Below are 19,868 nucleotides of genomic sequence, written 5' to 3'. Positions count from 1 at the left end.
GGCTTGAGTTACTACGATAAAGGTTATATTAAAGTTTTACCTCATCGATTTTATCGATTCGAGTCAACAATCTTTGACAGCACAGGATCATCAATCCGGGTGTAATGCTGTCGTCCTTAATTAGGTCCAATAGTTGAAATCTTTCCTTTACCTCTTTGTGTAGAGCTTTTTCAATATGTTTATTTCTGAAATCGTAATACTTTTAATTCGTAATTTCGTAATTGAAACACATACAAAATTATGAAGTTTAACATGGATATTGTATTTTCACGATTAATGACATTAAATGTTTGAAAACAAATGTTTTTTATCTAGGAAAATCATAATTATAGTCTATCATTTTTGAAAAATTGTACTTACATGCTATATTCAGTTAAAAGTAGCGTGGCTTCGTCTAAATGATTCGTAATAAAAGCGATTAGTTCATCCGCTGGACAAGACGATGGTGTGATGAACTGACCAGTTGGCGAAACCATCAAAGGACCAGCTTCACTGAAAAAAATATTTATTTATTTTAGTTTCATGAAGAATTCATTTAATATTTTCCTTTAAAAGAAGATAATATGTTTTGCGATCAAACATGAATACTTAGACGCATGGCATATAATTACGAAAAAAAAAGATGGAAGTTTCTTGGCGCCCAATAATTTTGAATTTGTATAACATTCAAACCTATAGTGTACTTACAAAATGGATTCTTGTTACTTACGGTTCGACAACAATTTCGTATTTGCTAAGCGATTCAGGCACAGAATCTGGAATTTTCCTCCCGCGTCCATAAAAATCGCCTATTGATGTTATCAACTGTCGGAGGTGACTGCAGTATTGTGCTGCTGATACTTTGGGCATAAATTTTCTGCAAGAAATATTTCATTACAGAAGTTCGTTGTTTAAGAAACAACTTGACTCACAATCGCGCTCAAACATTGCTACCATGAAATAAGGTGATGATAATGATTGACAATGAAATTTTTATACAACGCTACTCGGATATTTTTCGACGACCTTTTAATAGGGGAAGTCTAGTCACATTTTGGACATACAATGAATCATTAATAAATACAACATTCAATAAAAGAAAACTCACCTTCTACAGATATGTATATTCCTAAGGATACTCGAAAGTGCTTTCTCATAATTGGGTATTTCAGTAAGGGCACTGTCTTCTTGACTGACTTTTTTAATAAGCTAAGTTGAAAAGAAAATGGATATTAGAATTTGTAGAATATAAAAATGATTTTTTTCCACTACTATAGTATTAATAATACTATTTTATCAAGATATAGGCAATTGGCTCACCGACAGCCACTCATGTCTCACATCTATTATATTCAGAAAAACATCTCCATCTAAGCTCACGCCTGTAAATTGTCCTAGAGCAATGGTTCTATCTGAAAATAATAATTTAAAAAAATACACATTAAAATCTAAAAATATAGCATGAAATTGTTGCTGACTCAACTAGACGACGATCATTATAATGAGAATAAACAAAATAATATTTACCTTTTAAATTTATCATATGTTGTGGGTGTTGAGATGCCATAGATGTAAGACTTTGTAACGCTCCCCTTATGTGACTTATATTCCAACCACTGTCATATTTAACCTAAAACATTGATTTCGATTAAAACTGGAAGTATTCAATATTTAATAATAAGCAATAAACATTAATAAATAAAAAAGACGTATGGCACTCGGGGACTGCCGTGGTAAAGCTATTGCATAGCATGCCTTCAAGCCACACCTCTGAGCCCGTCGGAGTGGGGAGCGTGAGGTATTTTCGTTACGGAATTTGTCGATTCGGTCCCCGCGCTCAAGGCCTGCGATAGAAGCTATGCAATAGCTTAAAATTTATGATTGATATTCCTAGGTATAATATAAATATTTATAAAACAAGATAACATTATTTTTTACATTAGACTACAAAATCACACACTCTTTATTTTTAAATTAAAATCTGTTTATTCTAAAAGCAGTATGTAAATTCATCATTGAGATAAGACAAAAATAAATTGTTTATGTCAATTGCTTTACCAACTTCTTTTATACCATATGACTTGCGAAGTTCTGCAATAAGGGATTCCACTTGGTTTCTAGTTGCTTGAGTTGAATCATATTTTTCTCTGGCTATCTTGCTGTTGTCTAAAACCCATTCACTGAAAGAACACAAAATATATTACACAACTATATAATTGCGGCCGTCAGCTCAGAAATGGCCTAACCAACATTTTGCTTATTTCTAAGTTATATGCAAAAACACAATCGAACTTCATATTTCTACAGTGCAAAAATGGCATATCTATAATTTTTCATGCAAATAATAGATGGCACAGGGTAAAATATTTTTGCATAACTAATTACTTCATTAACTAGAGTGTAAAAGTGATATATTATATCATATTATATTGAATATTAGGCAATACTTACATAATATTTGATACTGCTCTTTTTTCTTCCACCTTCCTTTTCATCTGTGTTGCTTTATCAAATTCATCTTTGTACTTTTCATATGCTTTATTAAAATCTTCACTGAAAATGGTAATGACGTTTAATGATGATAAATATTATAATTAATCACTTGTAATAGTAAACTGAGTATTGAAAAAAAAAACATCACTATTTGAAAAAAAAGGTATTCATTTAGTATGATAGTAGTTTTTGTTAACATAATAAAATTTATATCGGTTGGTGGCCTTGGTTGCTGGAAAAATTAATCATTTCCATTGATGATAATATGTATCAATGGAAAGATGTTTGTTTGTAGAATTTTCTTTGACTTAATAATAGACACTCAAATAACAAACTTATAGCTACCTAAACTGTTGTTTCCTGTCTTGTGTCCTAGGTATTTTATCTATGTAACTTGTAGAAATATCACAGGCGTTTAAAACTTTGACTACAGTTTCTCTTACATTATTGCTATCCAACTTTATGTTTACTAATTCAAATTGACCTGTTGACATAAAGATAAGGAATTTTAAGATTGTTTTGGTAACATAAAATTAATAAGAACTTTATTTTTATATGATTCTAGCTTTCAGTTAAAGATAATTTCAATATGGACATTTAGTTCACTTTACTATTTACATGGTACAAAATTGTCAAACATTATCAACAATTTAAGAATACTACCTTTATATATTAGCTTATACCTTCGGACATATCTTTTTTTCTTAAATAAAATGGAAGTGTTGACACACATGTATTTCGACTAGATTGTTGAGCCTCTAATAATGCACTGAGTTGTTGCAAAGAAATTTCATTAATTTTCTGAAAGAAACAATAAAAATATAGAGATATATTGAAATACAGAGAAGATTTTTGTAAAGAGTTAGAACCCAGTTAGAACTTAGAACCCCAGATTTGTTCTACTCTCTCTCTTTGTTCTTTGTTCTACTAAAATACTCATGAAAACCACTTACTCTTTGTTCAGGATATTTTCCAAATAAATCAGGATGGACTCGAAAATAAAATGGCCTCAAAGCTGTGGATACTTCTGCAGAACTTAAACATCTGTGTATAAGACCGCCCGGATATCCATAGCTATTTGTGATTAAAATTACAATTTATATTATTGTGTGATGATATGCAATGAAAAGATTTAATAAATTCCGAAAAACAAACCTCGTTCTTAACCTACAAAACATTTTGTACGTTTATAATATGAGTTTGGGCTTCGTTATTTACTAATTTAGCTGAGCATTTGATATTGCGCACTTCACTCACTTGTTTCTTTGAGATACATTATTTTTGTTGTATTCTTGCATTCAGGTTAAAAATTTTGCCCAAACTGACAAATGACATTAAGTATTTGTCATTTGAGAATAACATTTAGAGTTTGACGTAGTGGAACTCTATGAAAGCAGTCAAAAGTCACATTGATAGCCATAGACATTAGAAATTTTTTATTAGACTGTGGACTGAGGTATACACTATACAAATAATAGCAAAAAGTACTACTAGAGACAATAACAAACTCGGAGATAACCACAGGAGATAACAAAGAACATATATTCTGGTCTGAAGAATTTATCATTCTTAATTTATTTCAATACAAAAAATATAGAGCTTTCACCAACGGCAACGATGAGAGTAATATGGTATAAAAAAGTACAGTGCATAGAACCAATGGAATTTGTCCATTTCAAAGAGGAAAATAATAGTTTGCACGTACATTAGTATACATACATAGTACACCTATAACAATATTATGTTTCCCAATGAGAACAATTATTTTCTGATAGCCTATTATAAAATTTAACCCAACAATATGAATGTAGCCAATAGATTGATTGCGATAGGTACAATTGAATTTAAATAGGTATGTCACGGAAATACAGCATATATAGGAAGATAATTTGAAAAGATGTAGGTATTTGGAGGTTAATGCTTTAAAATGAATAATAGGTGAGAATTGAATTGGCTGAGATAAAATCTGAAGGCTGCGCGTGCGACGGCTATGCGACGTGTGACGCAACACTTGAACGCAGACGCGGTAGCGCCGCACGCCCTCTGCGAGTATGCTGCGCCTTCCACTTGCCGAGCTGCTTCATAATTGTTACACAGACGAGTTTAATAATTAAGCGATAAATATACCAACAGAGTGGAGGGCGGCAGTCGAGTGGCGACCGCGTTCCGTGCCAGACATTCGCGGCATGTGATGAGCCTGAAGCTCATTCGACATTTTTCTATCGAACATCGAAGGAATCTCACCGGACTGGTTCCCGCGCAATGCTGCGTTAGTGCGCCGCTCTGGTGAACCCTTTCGCTTGTAAATGTGCCGATATTTACATATGCGCGCTCGATCTCGCGTCGAACTTTCGATCTGCGCCCGTGTTTCACCTGGTGTGCCCCGTGCTCAGGCCGCCGACGCGCCCGTGCCGCAGCCGCCGCCCCAGCGTGCTCAACTCCTGCACAACGTGCGATGATCCACGTACGTTTTTCAATTCCCTATAGACTACCATACATGCTGTGTACTCACACACGCGCAAACGTTGCACTTGCTTGACAGCAGCGTTAATAGTTGCAGAACTGCAATCTTGTTGGAGATCTTTATCATTTCCTATTTACTATAACCCGTTTGAATTAGATTTTACTTGTTTATCTGGTGGATATTGGAAGTGAAGAGTTTCTTTTATATATAATTTTATGCATTATGTTTAGCGGACATAGTTCAACATCTGAGAAGTCGTATTGAAAGTTGGTAGAGTTATTTGTTAGGTACTGTTTTACATACGTTGTAAAGAAAAACAATTTTCCTATAACATTAATATTATGCATATTATGGACATTACTGGTCTAAGTTAGACGCAGTTAGAATAAGTTGGCGTGGATATTAAAGCCTGTTCTACGTTTTATTGGTCGTTTTTGCATTTCAATTAATGTGTTGTGAAAACCGTGGCTCTATAAAACAGCTAACGCGAGGGAAAACGAACTATTGACTAGTCTCGTGACTGTTGACAAAAATGTGTAGATATTCAGAACGTTCGAGAGATCACCATTAAAATATTTAGGTGTCATAAGATAATATTACCTACCTTAAAGGTTTTGGTTGATGAGAAAGTAAAGAAATACTTCATTATATGTAACTAGGTAGGTAGCTATCAGCTATAAAATAAGTAGGTACCTTTAATTTGTTTACAATTGGAACTTCATTATTAAGTAGGAATTCAGTGTAAAAAGAAAGTTTGTTATTGTCGTTTTATGTAGATGAACAATTACTTTAAGGTAGGAAGCCTACTTTAAAGTAAATGTACATAACTAGGTACTTAATGTACATTTACTTAAACCTACTTACGTTGTAGCTACAAAATAATATCACATTATTATTTTAAAATTAAACCTAGCTAAGTTTCTATCAATGATATGAGTAGGTAATATTTTAAAGTAGATATGGTATAAGTTCATGTTAAAATAAATAAGCGAAAATTTTAAATTACGCTTGTAAAGAAACAACGTTACCTACCTACATACGAACAAAAACTTGACACCCGATTTACCTACACTACCTCATTCAACTATCTACCTAGTTTCTTTAGTTATAAAATATTATGTTATATATTTACATAAAGTTTTTATATAAAATGGCTACGATTGGCCACGTTCCATCGGCCACAATCCAATTTATGGCGCAGGTGGTTGAAGCCAACGTTTAAAGGGGTAATTTACTATTACCCTTTTCTTTTATTAAATTTTCCTTTTCTTCTCCAGACTAAGAAGTCAGAACTGCCTATGATTATATATATATTACACGAGAAATATTTTTAGTAGAGTTACACAATTTTTGCTAAGACAAATATTTTCTCTTACAAACGTCGTATTGATACATAATATAGTGTTTAGTGTTATATAAATCTCGAAACACACACAACTTGAACAATTTCGTATTGGTTCTATATTTGAAGACAAAGATTAGGATTGGTGGTCACCCAAGCATATATATCTACAAGGTTGTAATTATTTACGGTCCGTCGGTCTTGTGTACGCCCGCCTTGCTATTACAGTAACTAGTAGGTACCTATTACCTAGGTATCTAACTAACTGATGTTTATGTATTTTTAATAGTGTAAATCATGATTATAATATAAATCATGTAATTGTTTCGAAACAAGCACCAAACAGTGAATGTCATTAATGTCAACAGAGAGAAACGATTGAATTTGTTATGAGGAGGTTATGAGAAGTTGCCTATTTAATAATTCGAAGAAGCGAGATGTGTGTTAGCCGATCTGTGTTTTTATTGCATCGTAGTTGGAAAAGCAACATCCAAATTAAGATAGATTCAATTAATATTTTTCTAGTTAAATACAAATATGTAGGACTAACAAAAAGGAAATTGTATAAAATAATAACGTATCACTTATGTAGGTACTGCCAGTTTTCTGATATCTATCCTAAACATTGCATTTAATTTAAAATGTCTTAAAGGTTTTTAATAAGACACAGATTATTATTTAATAATAAGCATTTTCACAATATTCAAGCATATATTATTAGACTGGGGTAGATCCCTTTAAAAATAATAAAAAGTGCAAAAAAATCACAGTCGGATGAAACCCATTAGAAAAGGAGGGGAATATGATGAAAATAAAAGGAAAAATAAATTACGGTCAATCCGAGTTCGGGAAGTGGGAGGGGGGAGCTTTTAAGAGAAAAAAATGGTTCTCTCGATTTCCGACAAAACTACAAGTCCTACGGAAAAAAGTTAAATGACAAAGTTGTAGGTAATAAAAAGATCTACAACTTTTGTATTTACAATTTTTTCACATAACCTCAAAATTTAGGTGAAAAATTTAAAAAACCAAGTTTTTGGTTTAAGACACAATAGAGTAAGTTTCCACCAAATTTCGTATAAAAAAAAAAATTGAAGTAGATAAAAATAAAAAACCAAAAACTTGGACGTGACGTGAACTACATGTTCACTCATTTATTAGTTCATACGTTATCTATCTTTTACTTTATAAAACGAGATAGGATTACGTACATAAAGAAAATTTTTAATTAAGTCATGACGACTTAAAGCACATTCATAGAGGCACAGAACTATATGTGCATAGAGGCATCCCCGCTAGGCAATCAGATATCTAGGTGCCTAATTAGGCAATATAGAATTCTATAGACCTATAGTTTATGATATTTTAGACCCCTTATTAAGTTGGTTAAGTGCAATGCACAAAGAACAATGAGAAACACGTGATGCACAAGTAGAAAGTGTTAATACAGCTAGGTACAGGTGCAAAGTTAGAGCCGTTAATTACTTCATTATAGCTATTAGCAATAGTTTGCACGTTAAATGAGGCTTTATTGCGGTAGATTGTAGGCACCACTGTCCATATCGTACTGCAATCACCGGTCGTTCATTCCTATTCAATTTACAGTCAATGCCGTGTCACGTCAAGAACCTAAGAGCCCTTTAAGTTTGAGCTTTGTCTCAACGAGACATTTCTACGAGTTCTCAACTTCTCAGCAGGTTCGTTAGTGTAGCAATAACGTGTCTTAATCTTGTGTGTGCGTTTGTGTCTGTGTGTGAACCGGTCTTATAGACGTGAGCACCCGTTCGATACGACTACATAATTTAAATAAATTATTAAGTCTCGTGCTGCGTTTCACAATTAAAACTGTTAAGAGTACGATTTCGTTTACCCGTTACATAATTAGAAAGCAACAGAGCTTATAGGAGGCGAGATCAAGTGCAGTTCACATCTAGAAATGAGGTCACTGGCTCTGACTAAATAAGGGATTTGCAAAATCCGCTCGCAAAATTTTATTGCGATATTAATTTGGTTTTTATGGGTTAAGAATAATTTAGATAATTATTAACAACCAAATAATCAATATAATAACAATAAACAATCTACAGATATTTAACTCTAAGGAAATAGAGCCAATATTATCAATAAAAAGAGATCCAACAATGAGGTAGTTAAGAAAATCATGAATGCTAGATGTGATTTTTCGTCTTATTCAATAAATCTGTTAAAATGTATGTAAAATATTACTGAAATATAGTGAAGCAACCAGAAGGTCTTTTATATATACTTACTACAGTTTCTCACTCTACATCTGAAAGCTCTTCTATGAATTTTTAACAGCGTGGCTTATGATACGGTTGGGTGTGTTTATTTTCGGTGGTGATATGATATTTTAGCATAACAAGTTTTACAAGGTTATCAGTATTTTGTACAATACGTGTCCCTGATGATTTGGCATTGTTGTCTATAATATCACAAGAGATAAGTTTGAATAAATACCCGATCGTGTAAATCAATCCATTTCATATGAATACGCAATATGATTGATGTTCTGCGCGATGTTATTTGCGCGATCATTACATTATTTATGATATCAGCAAATCGGTAGCTGAGCAGCTTAATGGAAAAGTTTGTTGAGTTTAAAGCGACATTTAATTTAATGGGAGAAAAATTTAAATTGAGTTTATAAATTATTATAGACGGATAGATAGAATTTGAGACAATCACGCTAGCTATTTTATAGCAATGGTATTAAATAATTTTGTTTTTATCTAATACAATCATGTAAAAAATGTAGTTATAGTTTGAAATTAGGTTGGCATGCAGTGAATAAGTCATTAAAGCAATTAGGCGTTCGCATGGTCGCAGGTAGAAGTTGTGTAACTAATATCTCGTGTAGGTAGACCGTAATTAGCACAATTGTTTGAATTTGATATATATCTTACCAGCTGTTGCCCGCTACATGGTCAAATCTAAGATTTTATTTATTGCAAATTGTTCCGGATATAAATTGAAATTGATATAGGAGTGGCTGCGTGTAGGGAAGCGTTACGTATAAGTAACTAATGTCATAACGGTCATAACCCATTACACATTGGATTAATGTATTAATTATTATTTATAATTAATATATTAAACCTTTAAATTTTATAGTTGTATGATTATTTAGAATACAGTATTATTTACCTACAGTATAGTTATGTTTCGTACGTTGTAGGCATGGTAGAGTCGGTGGATCTATCATCTTATTTTCCTTTTTGCCTCATTTTCTATAACTACTTAATTTGAAACTTTTCATTTGAAATCAACAACATGTTAAAAGGTAGATCGAAGAAGGATCTACCTCTATTCTTCCGGAATGCATGTATGACCTTCAATTGGAGTCGACACTATCGCATTATGAGACTGCATTTGTAGGCTTCTACCAATGCAATAGGAACCTTCGCTTGCAGTTGCATACGATACGCACAGAGAATTGAGCTCTCCTCATCGGACTTAAAATATATTATTAGTTTTCACATACATTCTGTTACAGGGAAGTGAAACTGAATCGTTAATGATGGAAACTTGAGTCTTGATCTCCAAACATTATTGAGTGTGATTAAGATAGGTTAATAAGAAGTACAGAGATGTGCGTTGCTAATTGTGTTATTACCTATTTCAGAAACTGTGATCGTAATATGGTAATAAATAGTTTCTTGTATGAAGTGGGTTGTGATTGGGACATTATTTTTTATGACGTCTGATTTATTTAATATAAGGTTAAGTAGGTTAGTTTTAATTATGGTATGTACCTAGTTTAGCATTAATTTACACTATGAATAACTTTAAAATTATTATATGAGTGAAAACTATTATGAACATTACGGTACTTGTTAGGTGTTGTAACGTTTACCACATTGAATAATATAATGGTGATATTGAATTACATTTATTTGTTTTTATTCAAATTTAATAATCTCCAGTCACAATAGTCTTATGAGGTGTGCTAGATTTTCTTGTAATGACGTGTGTGACGAAGATAGGCATAAATGGGCTACACAACGTGCAACAAGTTGTTCCACGCTACCAAACCCATCGATCTTTCTACGGCGTAGCGCGAGATGTAAAATAGGTGATATATGTCAATTGGATGATATTTTATCCCGCTTTGAAGGCGAGGGGACGTAATCTTCTCAGCTATTCCCGACGGTCGTTGATCTAATTGAGCATTTGAGCGATGCGTGCGTGCTAATGGGCTAATTACGTACATGAGATGTGAATTGGTGAGACGTGAGTAACGCAGGACGCGAGCGATGGCCGTGGGTGGCAGACGGCATGGCTCCGATGTTTCCATACTTTGTGTTGTGACTGAGCGATTCTATGATTGCTTGCTTTGACAATGCTTTTCGCTGAAACGTGCGAATTAAAATGATTTCTAAGTCAGTAAATTCTGCCATAAGTAGTGTATAGGTATAAGTATGACGATAAAAGAGATATAATTTATTTATCTATAATATAAATTGTAGAAATATAATATGTTTTGATAATTAATCATCTGTAAAGATTAATAAAACATAAAAACAATTCAATTAAAATGCAAATAAATAACCGCAGGAAGGATGGATTGTCTTCTTAGAGCAGTTGGTTTAATGCTCTAAGATTGTCTTACACTAACTGATTTTACATATCATACATATGATACAAGCTAATGATGTAAATGTTATGTATGTTTTGTGGCTGGAAATATCAACAAGGATGACATATATGTATTTTCATGGATTATAATATAGGCAATATATCTTAAGTAATGATTAGGTAGGTACAACAGATTTCAAGAAAACACAAATTTTCTCATTTCTCTCAAGTGAAACTGCACTTTAAGTACCTATTCCGAAACAATTAGGTAGTACATAGTTGCATTTATAAAATATTGTTATTCATATCTAATAGAAACATGCGAGAAGTCGCTGATAATGAAAGAGCTTCGTAATTTCGAACTACATACTTCTAACTTTCGCTGCGAGTCCGCGTATAACGGGCCGAGCGACACGCGCCAAAAAAAGTATAAAAAAAAAATAAGAACAACAGTTCGGTATTTGCGCGTAACGGCTCCGGTAGCCGACTCATATGACGATAAGCAATCTCAGTAATTTCAATTTAATGGATGCAATTTTATGACTACCGAGTACGGACAATTTAATATTAGTGTTACTTCAAGTTTGCCTTATTTTTTGTACGTAACAAAGAGTTGTTATTTCTTTTGTGCTTGCGATTTTGAACATGCTAGTCTATTAATTTGTAATTAACATATGCAAGAAGCTCTGTTATCTTTTGTTTGTTTAGATTTCGGAGTTGTATAATGTGTTAAAAATGTCGTTTTATCATGAATGAGCGAAATCGTTTGTTTGATTTGCTATTAGCTTTTGTATGTGATAGGATAGGATTTTTATTTGAAGAAACAAAAAAAGTTGTAATGCAATGTTACAAGAATTACTTATACAATATAATATTATTAGCATTAGGTTTAAAAATAAACGAAGACTGCATGATCAAAGGTCTTTAATAAAAGAATAAACTAATATAAGAATAAGTTCAACCTGATAATCTATAATAAGTATAAAAATGAATCCCAAGTTGGTAAGCGCATAACTTTAGAACAGCTGAACCGATTTCTTTAATTCTTTTTTTTATTATATTCCTTGAAGTACGAGGATGGTTCTTTTGAGAGAAAACGTGAATATATACCACGGGCGAAGCCGGGGCGGACCGCTAGTAATTAATATAAATGTTACTTAATTTATTAGAAAGAAATATCTACATACCTAGTTGCGCTAGTCACGTAGCGTAAGCACGTTCGTTGCTCATTTAATTTATATCTATTTTTAAATTTTTATTTAAAAATTATAAATAGGTAGTAACTAGTTTTACAAACCAAATTCTTCGCTAATGGTTTTTTTATCACACCTCTATAATATCACCATGGTTACGTGAGCTTTGTAACGTTGTAAGGGTATATTCAAAACGCTTATCTGAATAAGTAGGCACCTGTTTAGTAAATAACAAAATTTTATATGAAACATAATAGCTAGTGAATTAGCTTTCAAATGATATAATAATTACCTAGTAGCCTATTGTAAGTAAGTATTAGTAGATAAGTCTAAAAAAAATCTGAGCTTTATTTGGCATAGGTACTAGGTACTTAGCAATTTATAAAAATGGATGGATTTTAATAAATTTGATGTGATTGAAAACTGTGTAAAATATTGCGCATATCAATTTTCTCCAATATAAACCACTTGAATCCCAATCAAAGTTATAATTTTTAATTTGCGTAAATTGCACAATTTGTATTACATACCTACTAAAGAAAAGACTGACGCATTTACACATACTTACATTTTATGATATATTTTGTTGTGTAATTAATATTCTTGTTGCTATTGTAACACTCTTACCATTTTTAGCTGTGCTTAATGTTCAGGATTTCTTTTTAATTTTAATTCATTTTTATTAACATTCAATGTGACAAGTGAAATAAATATGTTCATATAGGTATTTGTATTATTTTATTTATGTAGAGCAATTTTAGAAAGAGTGATAATTGTTTGAATACTCCTATCATTTTTCCTCTCTTGTAGGTATTCTTACCACAAGAATTAAAGACAAATTCTTTATTGTAAATCCGAGTAAGAAAGTTCCACCACCAAGAGATTACCTATAGGGCGATTGAGCCGTCTGGTAAATTCTTGCCTCGAACTTATTGGTAAACATCAATAATATGTCCATGTGATAAAACCTATGCATGAAATGAAAAAGTTGCAAATAAAAAGTGACACAGATTCCACACAACCATCTGTTTCTGGCACGTGCGTTGGCCATAATCAAAATAAAATCTCTCGGCACCTGCTTCAAGCAGCTTTCAATCATTGTTAACGGTTACACTCATCGCTCAAACGCGCACTGCGTACATACCTGAACATCTTTCCCTCCTATATTTACTTTTTCATCGCCATTTTTATTATCATATCGATCTAACGAACACGTGAGCTAGGCAGGAAGCTGATTTGAAAACAGTTCCATGCAATTATCTCGAACGTGGTAAAGATTAACACAAAAGTATTAAAACACACATTTATGATAAACGAAGCTTTTGTTGCTTTAAATGTTGATGCTTATCGCGTGAGTAATGGTTTGGTAAAAAAACAAACTCGACCGTAATTTTCTGTATGAACCAAAAATTGAGTAAAATTATTCATATCTGATAAGTTTTTACAAGTTAACACATGCAATTATAGGTTTTTTGTGGTTTTGGTAACTAAGAATAATAATTTATGATTTTACATTGATTTGTAAGTGTGAAATATATGTAGAGTTGATTTACGCTACTGTTAAAAAATACAAATCTAAAAAGAGTAAATAAATCTTGGTAGAAACAATACCTAGCGCAACTTTAATGTCGCAAGTTGGCTCTAGGTACATGAGCCTTGTACCTGAGTCATTTATATAACACTCAGGTCGCACCAAAATTGACACCCATTCTCAATCTATTGAGGAATTTATACTATTTGTGGAATGTATTGTAGTAAATAATATGTCCACTAAATGGCACCGTCTCGCTCTTGGTCCTTCCCCCACTCTAGGGAGATGGCCACCTGTTTTAGAGGTACATTATCACCATTATTTACTTAAACACCGTTCACTGATTCTGACCACTGCTACAAATTAATAAAAAATATTTTTTTTCCTAATTTAAGTGCGTGAGTGAATAAATGTGACAGCGTTTATGTTGAATTACCGTTCAAGTTGGAGTTTGTGTGCCTTCTGAAATTAAGGATTTATTTTCAACAATTTTTGGTAAGATATTTTTAACAGTGTTATGATTTATTTTATTTCGAATAATGATTCATTTTTCTGTATTAGTTAGTATTTCTAACGATTTCTCGTATATTTTTTTAAGACGGCTTATTTAATTTTATTAGGTACTCCTATAAACTTTAGAATAAAATAAAATAAATGCACTAAATCAAAATTGAAGTAAAATTTAATAAATAACATATATTATGAATTTATTGATAGGTCATCATTAAATCTTCAATCAAGTGATAATCGAAACTGTAATTCTTAAAAAATAAATGAAGCAAAATTTGAAGTGCTTTGGCGCGCCGGCTTATTAAATTGTAGGCACTTTTCATATAAACTATACCTACCATAGAATTAAAAACGCATAAAAGTACTGATATATAAGAAATATTTTTTTATCAAGTGTATTTTTTTTTTCTATAATTATTCCACCCTTTAAAAAATATCAATTAGTAGGTACCTATGTAAAATATTCTTTGGATAACATCATAGTAAAATATTTTATAAAAACAATGTGTGTAATGAAGTGTCAAATAAATAAATAAAATAATAATATAGCAAAAACTCTACCAGAGGAAATTTCTACTAATACCATAACAAAATTATTAAAAATTACGTTATCAATATTTATCAATGAATTTAAAAGTTAATACTTACAAATAATACAAAATATGAAATTGTAACATGACCGTTGTACTTGTACCTATACCTGAAGTCAATTATAAGCTGATATTCTAAATAATTTTCTTTTGTGGTCTTTTATGTTCCAATGCTCGTGTATTTATTTAAACTTTAAAAATATTCAATTTTTTATTCAATAGTTATTGTTTTCACAAATCCTAATGTTTGTGGGAAAATTTGAAGTAGCTCATTAGCCCATTAGCATCTTTTTGATCTTGCGCATTCTTAGAATCATCCTTTAATGAATTCGGAAAGGTACTGCAAACTAAAAAGTCTTCATGTGAATTACATTATTCGTACGGTTCTAAAATATAATTATGGAAACGGTTTTAAAAATTGTTAACTCAATTAGAAACAAATCATAATTCAATCTGTCTTTACTTCACTAATAGGTAAATCGGCAATATAAATTCAGAAAATATCTACCATAAACTCTGTCTGTTACGACGAAGAAGAAACATTTTAACAAACCAACAAACATAGGTATATATAATATTAGAGTAAAAATACGGCATAGAAATGAACCCAATATTGCAATAATTTGAGCTGCCTTTTGGTAAATTTATACCTAATGCTCTACATTTTTGTTTAATTACATAACATGCGATGCTTAACTCCGAAAATAGAGCGGAAAGCGCTCGAATGACGTACATAGGCTCTACATAGGACTTTTCCGAATTTTCCGGGAAGTTAGGTCCAGGGGTAGGGGGCTAGGGTCCCGGTCGGTGGGCGCGGGGTGCGAGGGTGCGGGCGGGGGGCGGCGGGCGGGGCCGGCGGGTCGGGCCGCGCAGGCGACGCCGCGTCTGGAGCGATCACTCCCGCCGCGACTCCGGCGCCGCGAACACGTAATGCGCGTATGCTCCGCGAAACACGCCACGCACGCACATACACGCGCGCGCTGCGCTTCCCGCGCGCCGACACGCGCCAGTTATGTTACCCGTTCGCTCAGCTGTTATGTGTTTGTTCCATTGTGAACGAGTGCGACATTTATTCCCGAAGCGTTGACCACCCGCGAACATATCGTTCTGTGTAACTATCGACGTTGGATGCGTTAAAATTTCGGGTGAGTGTGAGAGCGACCGTGCAAGCGGCTGGTTTGACCGCATTATTTTCGAAATACGTACGCCATGATCCGGTCTGTGCCAGCGATCAAAACATTATAGCAAATATACACATTTGCTGAACCGTAACCTACTATGTGATTCCACAAAAACATATCGATTTAGTGAGATTATTCGTCGACCATAGTCTTTTTAATGTGTTAACTGTCAATCTAGGAATGAACATAATTTGAAACGTAAATTCAATTTGTGTTAAATAATAAAATTAACATCTTTGACCGAATTTTTAGTTATCAGTGATGGTTATCGTAGCGCAGCGTAAGGTATCTCGTTGATGTCTTTTACTTAACGCTTTTCGAAAGTGTTCCGAGCTTTTTATTATAATTCATTTGTGTCGTTAATTTTAACATCTATTTAAAAACAAATCGTTTCTAAAAGATCTATTCCACAAGGTTGGTCAGTTATGCCAATGATTTATTCTATAAATCTGTTGTTTATATTTCATGTTTTTAATATTATATTTTAATATTCTATTTGATAATTCCTCTGGATTTAAATATTTCTTTTCGACCCCTTATCAATGAAGGGTATTTATATATAAAATTGTTTAAAAACCTACACCAAACGTAGAAAACATGTTGTTTTTAGATAATATCTAAGTTTTAAATTTTAAAAATCTTTTTTATTGATAAAAAATATAAACATGTTTTCTTATCTAGGCATAAAATAAAATGAATATCGAAAAGGTGTTTATTATAAAACTTAAATAAATATTTATCATGGATGTAATACAAAATATACATAACAAGATGTTATTTCGTCCAAACATAGTAATAAATTACTTGGCTGTTATGATTTTTCCTCCACAGAATATTCAATAGAGATATATGTAACGGATTTATATGAATATTATATTGATAATTCAACGGACTTATTTTTAGTCTTATAAAATTGTTATTCATATTATGATTTATGTTATGATTTAACGGGCCCAGTATATTGGTATCATTTGTATCATCGTTTTTATATCGAAAACGGCCAATATTTGAAAAGTCGATGACATCGAGTTAAGAAAAGTCGATGAGCTAACGAATATGTAGGTATAACTTATAAGTGAAATAAGATGTAGAAACTCTCTTATATAAGGTTTTTAAATTCATGTTCAAATATATTAAAATCCAATTCGAAACGATGAAATCATATTTATGTATCAACGTTGTGATCTGTGGATTTGATATGCGTAAAAGTAATGTATCTACCTACTTTATATCTCACAAATTGTGGGTATGTATTGACATAAAAAAATGTATTAAGTGTAAAACTATATAAAATTGTGTCAAAGTCGGTCGGTATAGCTTTATAAAACACAAAAGATTGATAAAAAAAGAATAACTATGAAAATGTAGAGTCAAAATTTAAATTCAGCCGTATTGTATATGTTGTAACTTTCAAATAGTATACAAATGTAAATGGTAATTGTTAAAAACATGTACTTAATGATGATTTGAAAGTGCTTCTAAAAGAAGTCTCGTTGAATAAATAAATGTTAGAGTTAGAGTTTGAGTTTTGAAGAGTTTTGTTTCAACTTCCAAAAAAAACTATCTATCTCTATAAAGATGAACCTACAAAGATAGAGTACAAAGACTGCTATTTTTATTCAGTACTTCCATGGTAGGTTATGTTAATCTTATATAAGTTGCGTCAATTGTTAGATCATTAATTAATGGCACACGCAAATACTGGTGTTACATTGCCTTACAAGGCCTGTCCCAGTTCCGCCACTTGTATGGAAATAGAATACAGATTGTGTTTATTGTATTTTTATCGATTACTGATACGAATACAGCTATTGTTGTTGGATACAATATTTGTAACTTGGCTTTTTCACACTATGTAACCTATGGTAGGTATATTACATTTGTTTAAAATTTTTAGGGAAGAAATATTTTATGTTACAGTTAATATTAGGTCCTAAGTATAACTCCTAAGTATAACTTAATTTACACAATATGCTAGTACACATACCTAAGTGACATAATGTTTTAAATTAAACATCACATTATCTTATAGAAAAGATGCATATAAGTTATCAATTATATTATCTTCATAACACATTTCTGTAAAATGAAATGATAATAATTGAGTTAAATAAAAATAAAAAAGTCATGTTATGATATTTTAATACACATTTTATGAAGAATTTTAGAACGTACACCAAAATTCACAGTTGATAAAATTAAATAGATAGAGTATTATACACAATGTGTCGGTACACTTGTTAGAAATATTCAGATAAAGTAACTACCGGTTGCGCACAATGTTGACCTTTGTTGATTTACTGGTAACAGAATAGTCATGCTTGGAAATTTGTTTACAATTCCACATAAAATTGACAGTTCCTCAAATTTTATACACTACTAGCAGTGCCGCGCGGTTTCACCCGCGTGGCTCCGCTTCTATTGGTCTTAGCGTGATAATATATATTATATATTACTCGTGGATAATGTAGCTTTCGAATGGTGAAAGAATTTTTAAAATCGGTCCAGTAGTTTATGAGCCTATTCATTACAATCAAACAAACAAACAAAGTTTTCCTCTTTATAATATTAGTGTAGATATTATTTAGCGTAGCTTGCCAGATATGTAATACCATCTAGAAAAATGTTTAAATTGCATAATATTGAAATAAAGATTTTAATAAAAATTAAGGTGTTTTGAGTTTATGTAACTAATGATCATTTAATTGTTTACAGGTGGGTCGAGGAGAATTATGCGTGGGGCGTGCGCGTGCGCGGTGGTGTGCGCGTTGGTGGCGTTGTGCGCGGCTTCAGGGCTGGACGAGGCGACGCGTGCTGCCGCCGAGAAGCAACTGCTGGCGCTCATGGGGCTGCCCCGCCGGCCGCCGCCGCGCGCCCGGCCCGGCCCGCCCGTGCCGCAGGCCATGCGCCTGCTGTACGACCGCCGCGCCAGGATCCCCGCCGCCGCCGCCAACACGGCGCGCTCCTACTACCACACTCCCACCGAGCTCGACGAGCGCTTCCCTGGCGAGCACCGCTTCCGGCTGTTCTTCAACATAACCGGCGTGCCGAGCGACGAAGTCGCGCGCGGCGCCGACATCACTTTCCAACGCGCCTCCGGGGCGACGGGCAAACAGAGACTTCTCCTGTACGATGTCGTGCGCCCCGGCCGCAAGGGAAAGACCGAGCCGATTCTGAGATTGCTCGATTCGGTTCCTCTGCGGGCCGGGGAAGGCTCCGTGACCGCCGATGCCCTGAGTGCGGCGAGGCGATGGCTCAAAGAGCCCCTGCATAATCATGGACTATTAGTGCGAGTCATAGAAGAAGGTGCGGAAAGCGAAAGTGTTAAATTTCCTCACATAAGAGTGCGCCGACGGGCGACCGACGAACACGACGAGTGGAGCGCCCTGCAGCCGCTCCTCATGTTGTACACGGAAGACGCGCGAGCCAGGACGGCGCGGGAGAGCGAGTCGAGACTGACGCGCAACAAACGCGGGACTCGTAAGGGCCACCGGCCGCACCACCGGCGCAAGGAGGCCCGGGAGATCTGCCAGCGCCGGCCCCTGTTCGTCGACTTCGCGGACGTGGGCTGGAGCGACTGGATCGTGGCTCCGCAGGGCTACGACGCGTACTACTGCCAGGGGGACTGCCCGTTCCCCCTCGCCGACCATTTGAATGGTACCAATCACGCGATTGTACAGACTCTCGTCAATTCAGTGAATCCGGCCGCGGTGCCGAAAGCGTGTTGTGTTCCCACCCAACTTTCCTCTATTTCTATGTTATATATGGACGAAGTGAACAATGTGGTGCTTAAAAACTATCAGGACATGATGGTGGTGGGATGCGGTTGCCGATGACGAAGGCCCCATCCGGTGCGGACTTAGTGATATTTTGTGGACCCAGTGTACATATAGTTGTGGCCTCGAAAATTGTACATAATATATCTGTATATACATATTTGTGTAATTATTATTTTATTGAAACGATAATGATATAATAAAAGATTAAAATTA

At 33.8% G+C, this 19,868-nt stretch overlaps 2 protein-coding genes across 5 annotated transcripts in view; one reads left to right on the top strand and one right to left on the bottom strand.

The window, feature by feature from the left end:
* Nucleotides 1-3,819, bottom strand: part of LOC123693500 (T-cell activation inhibitor, mitochondrial) — a 4,192-nt gene extending 373 nt beyond the window's left edge. The window contains exons 1-12 of one of the 2 annotated variants that reach the window (XM_045638637.1): nucleotides 3,628-3,819; nucleotides 3,426-3,546; nucleotides 3,156-3,273; nucleotides 2,818-2,956; nucleotides 2,431-2,532; nucleotides 2,042-2,159; nucleotides 1,507-1,609; nucleotides 1,300-1,391; nucleotides 1,088-1,188; nucleotides 710-856; nucleotides 361-492; nucleotides 41-185 (exon numbers count right to left, since the gene is read on the bottom strand). In XM_045638637.1, coding sequence (XP_045494593.1) covers nucleotides 41-185; nucleotides 361-492; nucleotides 710-856; nucleotides 1,088-1,188; nucleotides 1,300-1,391; nucleotides 1,507-1,609; nucleotides 2,042-2,159; nucleotides 2,431-2,532; nucleotides 2,818-2,956; nucleotides 3,156-3,273; nucleotides 3,426-3,546; nucleotides 3,628-3,650 — 1,341 coding nt within the window. In that variant the 5' untranslated portion in view covers nucleotides 3,651-3,819. Of the gene's footprint in view, nucleotides 1-40; nucleotides 186-360; nucleotides 493-709; nucleotides 857-1,087; nucleotides 1,189-1,299; nucleotides 1,392-1,506; nucleotides 1,610-2,041; nucleotides 2,160-2,430; nucleotides 2,533-2,817; nucleotides 2,957-3,135; nucleotides 3,274-3,425; nucleotides 3,547-3,627 lie in introns of those variants that run through there. The other variant, XM_045638638.1, reaches the window with a different exon arrangement.
* Nucleotides 1-19,868, top strand: part of LOC123693501 (protein decapentaplegic) — a 21,234-nt gene extending 1,366 nt beyond the window's left edge. The window contains exons 1-2 of one of the 3 annotated variants that reach the window (XM_045638640.1): nucleotides 4,478-4,936; nucleotides 18,592-19,868. In XM_045638640.1, the coding sequence (XP_045494596.1) occupies nucleotides 18,609-19,712 (1,104 nt within the window). In that variant the 5' untranslated portion in view covers nucleotides 4,478-4,936; nucleotides 18,592-18,608 and the 3' untranslated portion in view covers nucleotides 19,713-19,868. Of the gene's footprint in view, nucleotides 1-4,477; nucleotides 4,937-15,605; nucleotides 15,841-18,591 lie in introns of those variants that run through there. The other 2 variants (XM_045638639.1, XM_045638641.1) reach the window with 2 other exon arrangements.

Source organism: Colias croceus, chromosome 8 (assembly GCF_905220415.1).
Source record: "Colias croceus chromosome 8, ilColCroc2.1".
NCBI lineage: Eukaryota > Metazoa > Arthropoda > Insecta > Lepidoptera > Pieridae > Colias > Colias croceus.
This window is presented reverse-complemented; position numbering and strand designations above follow the sequence as displayed.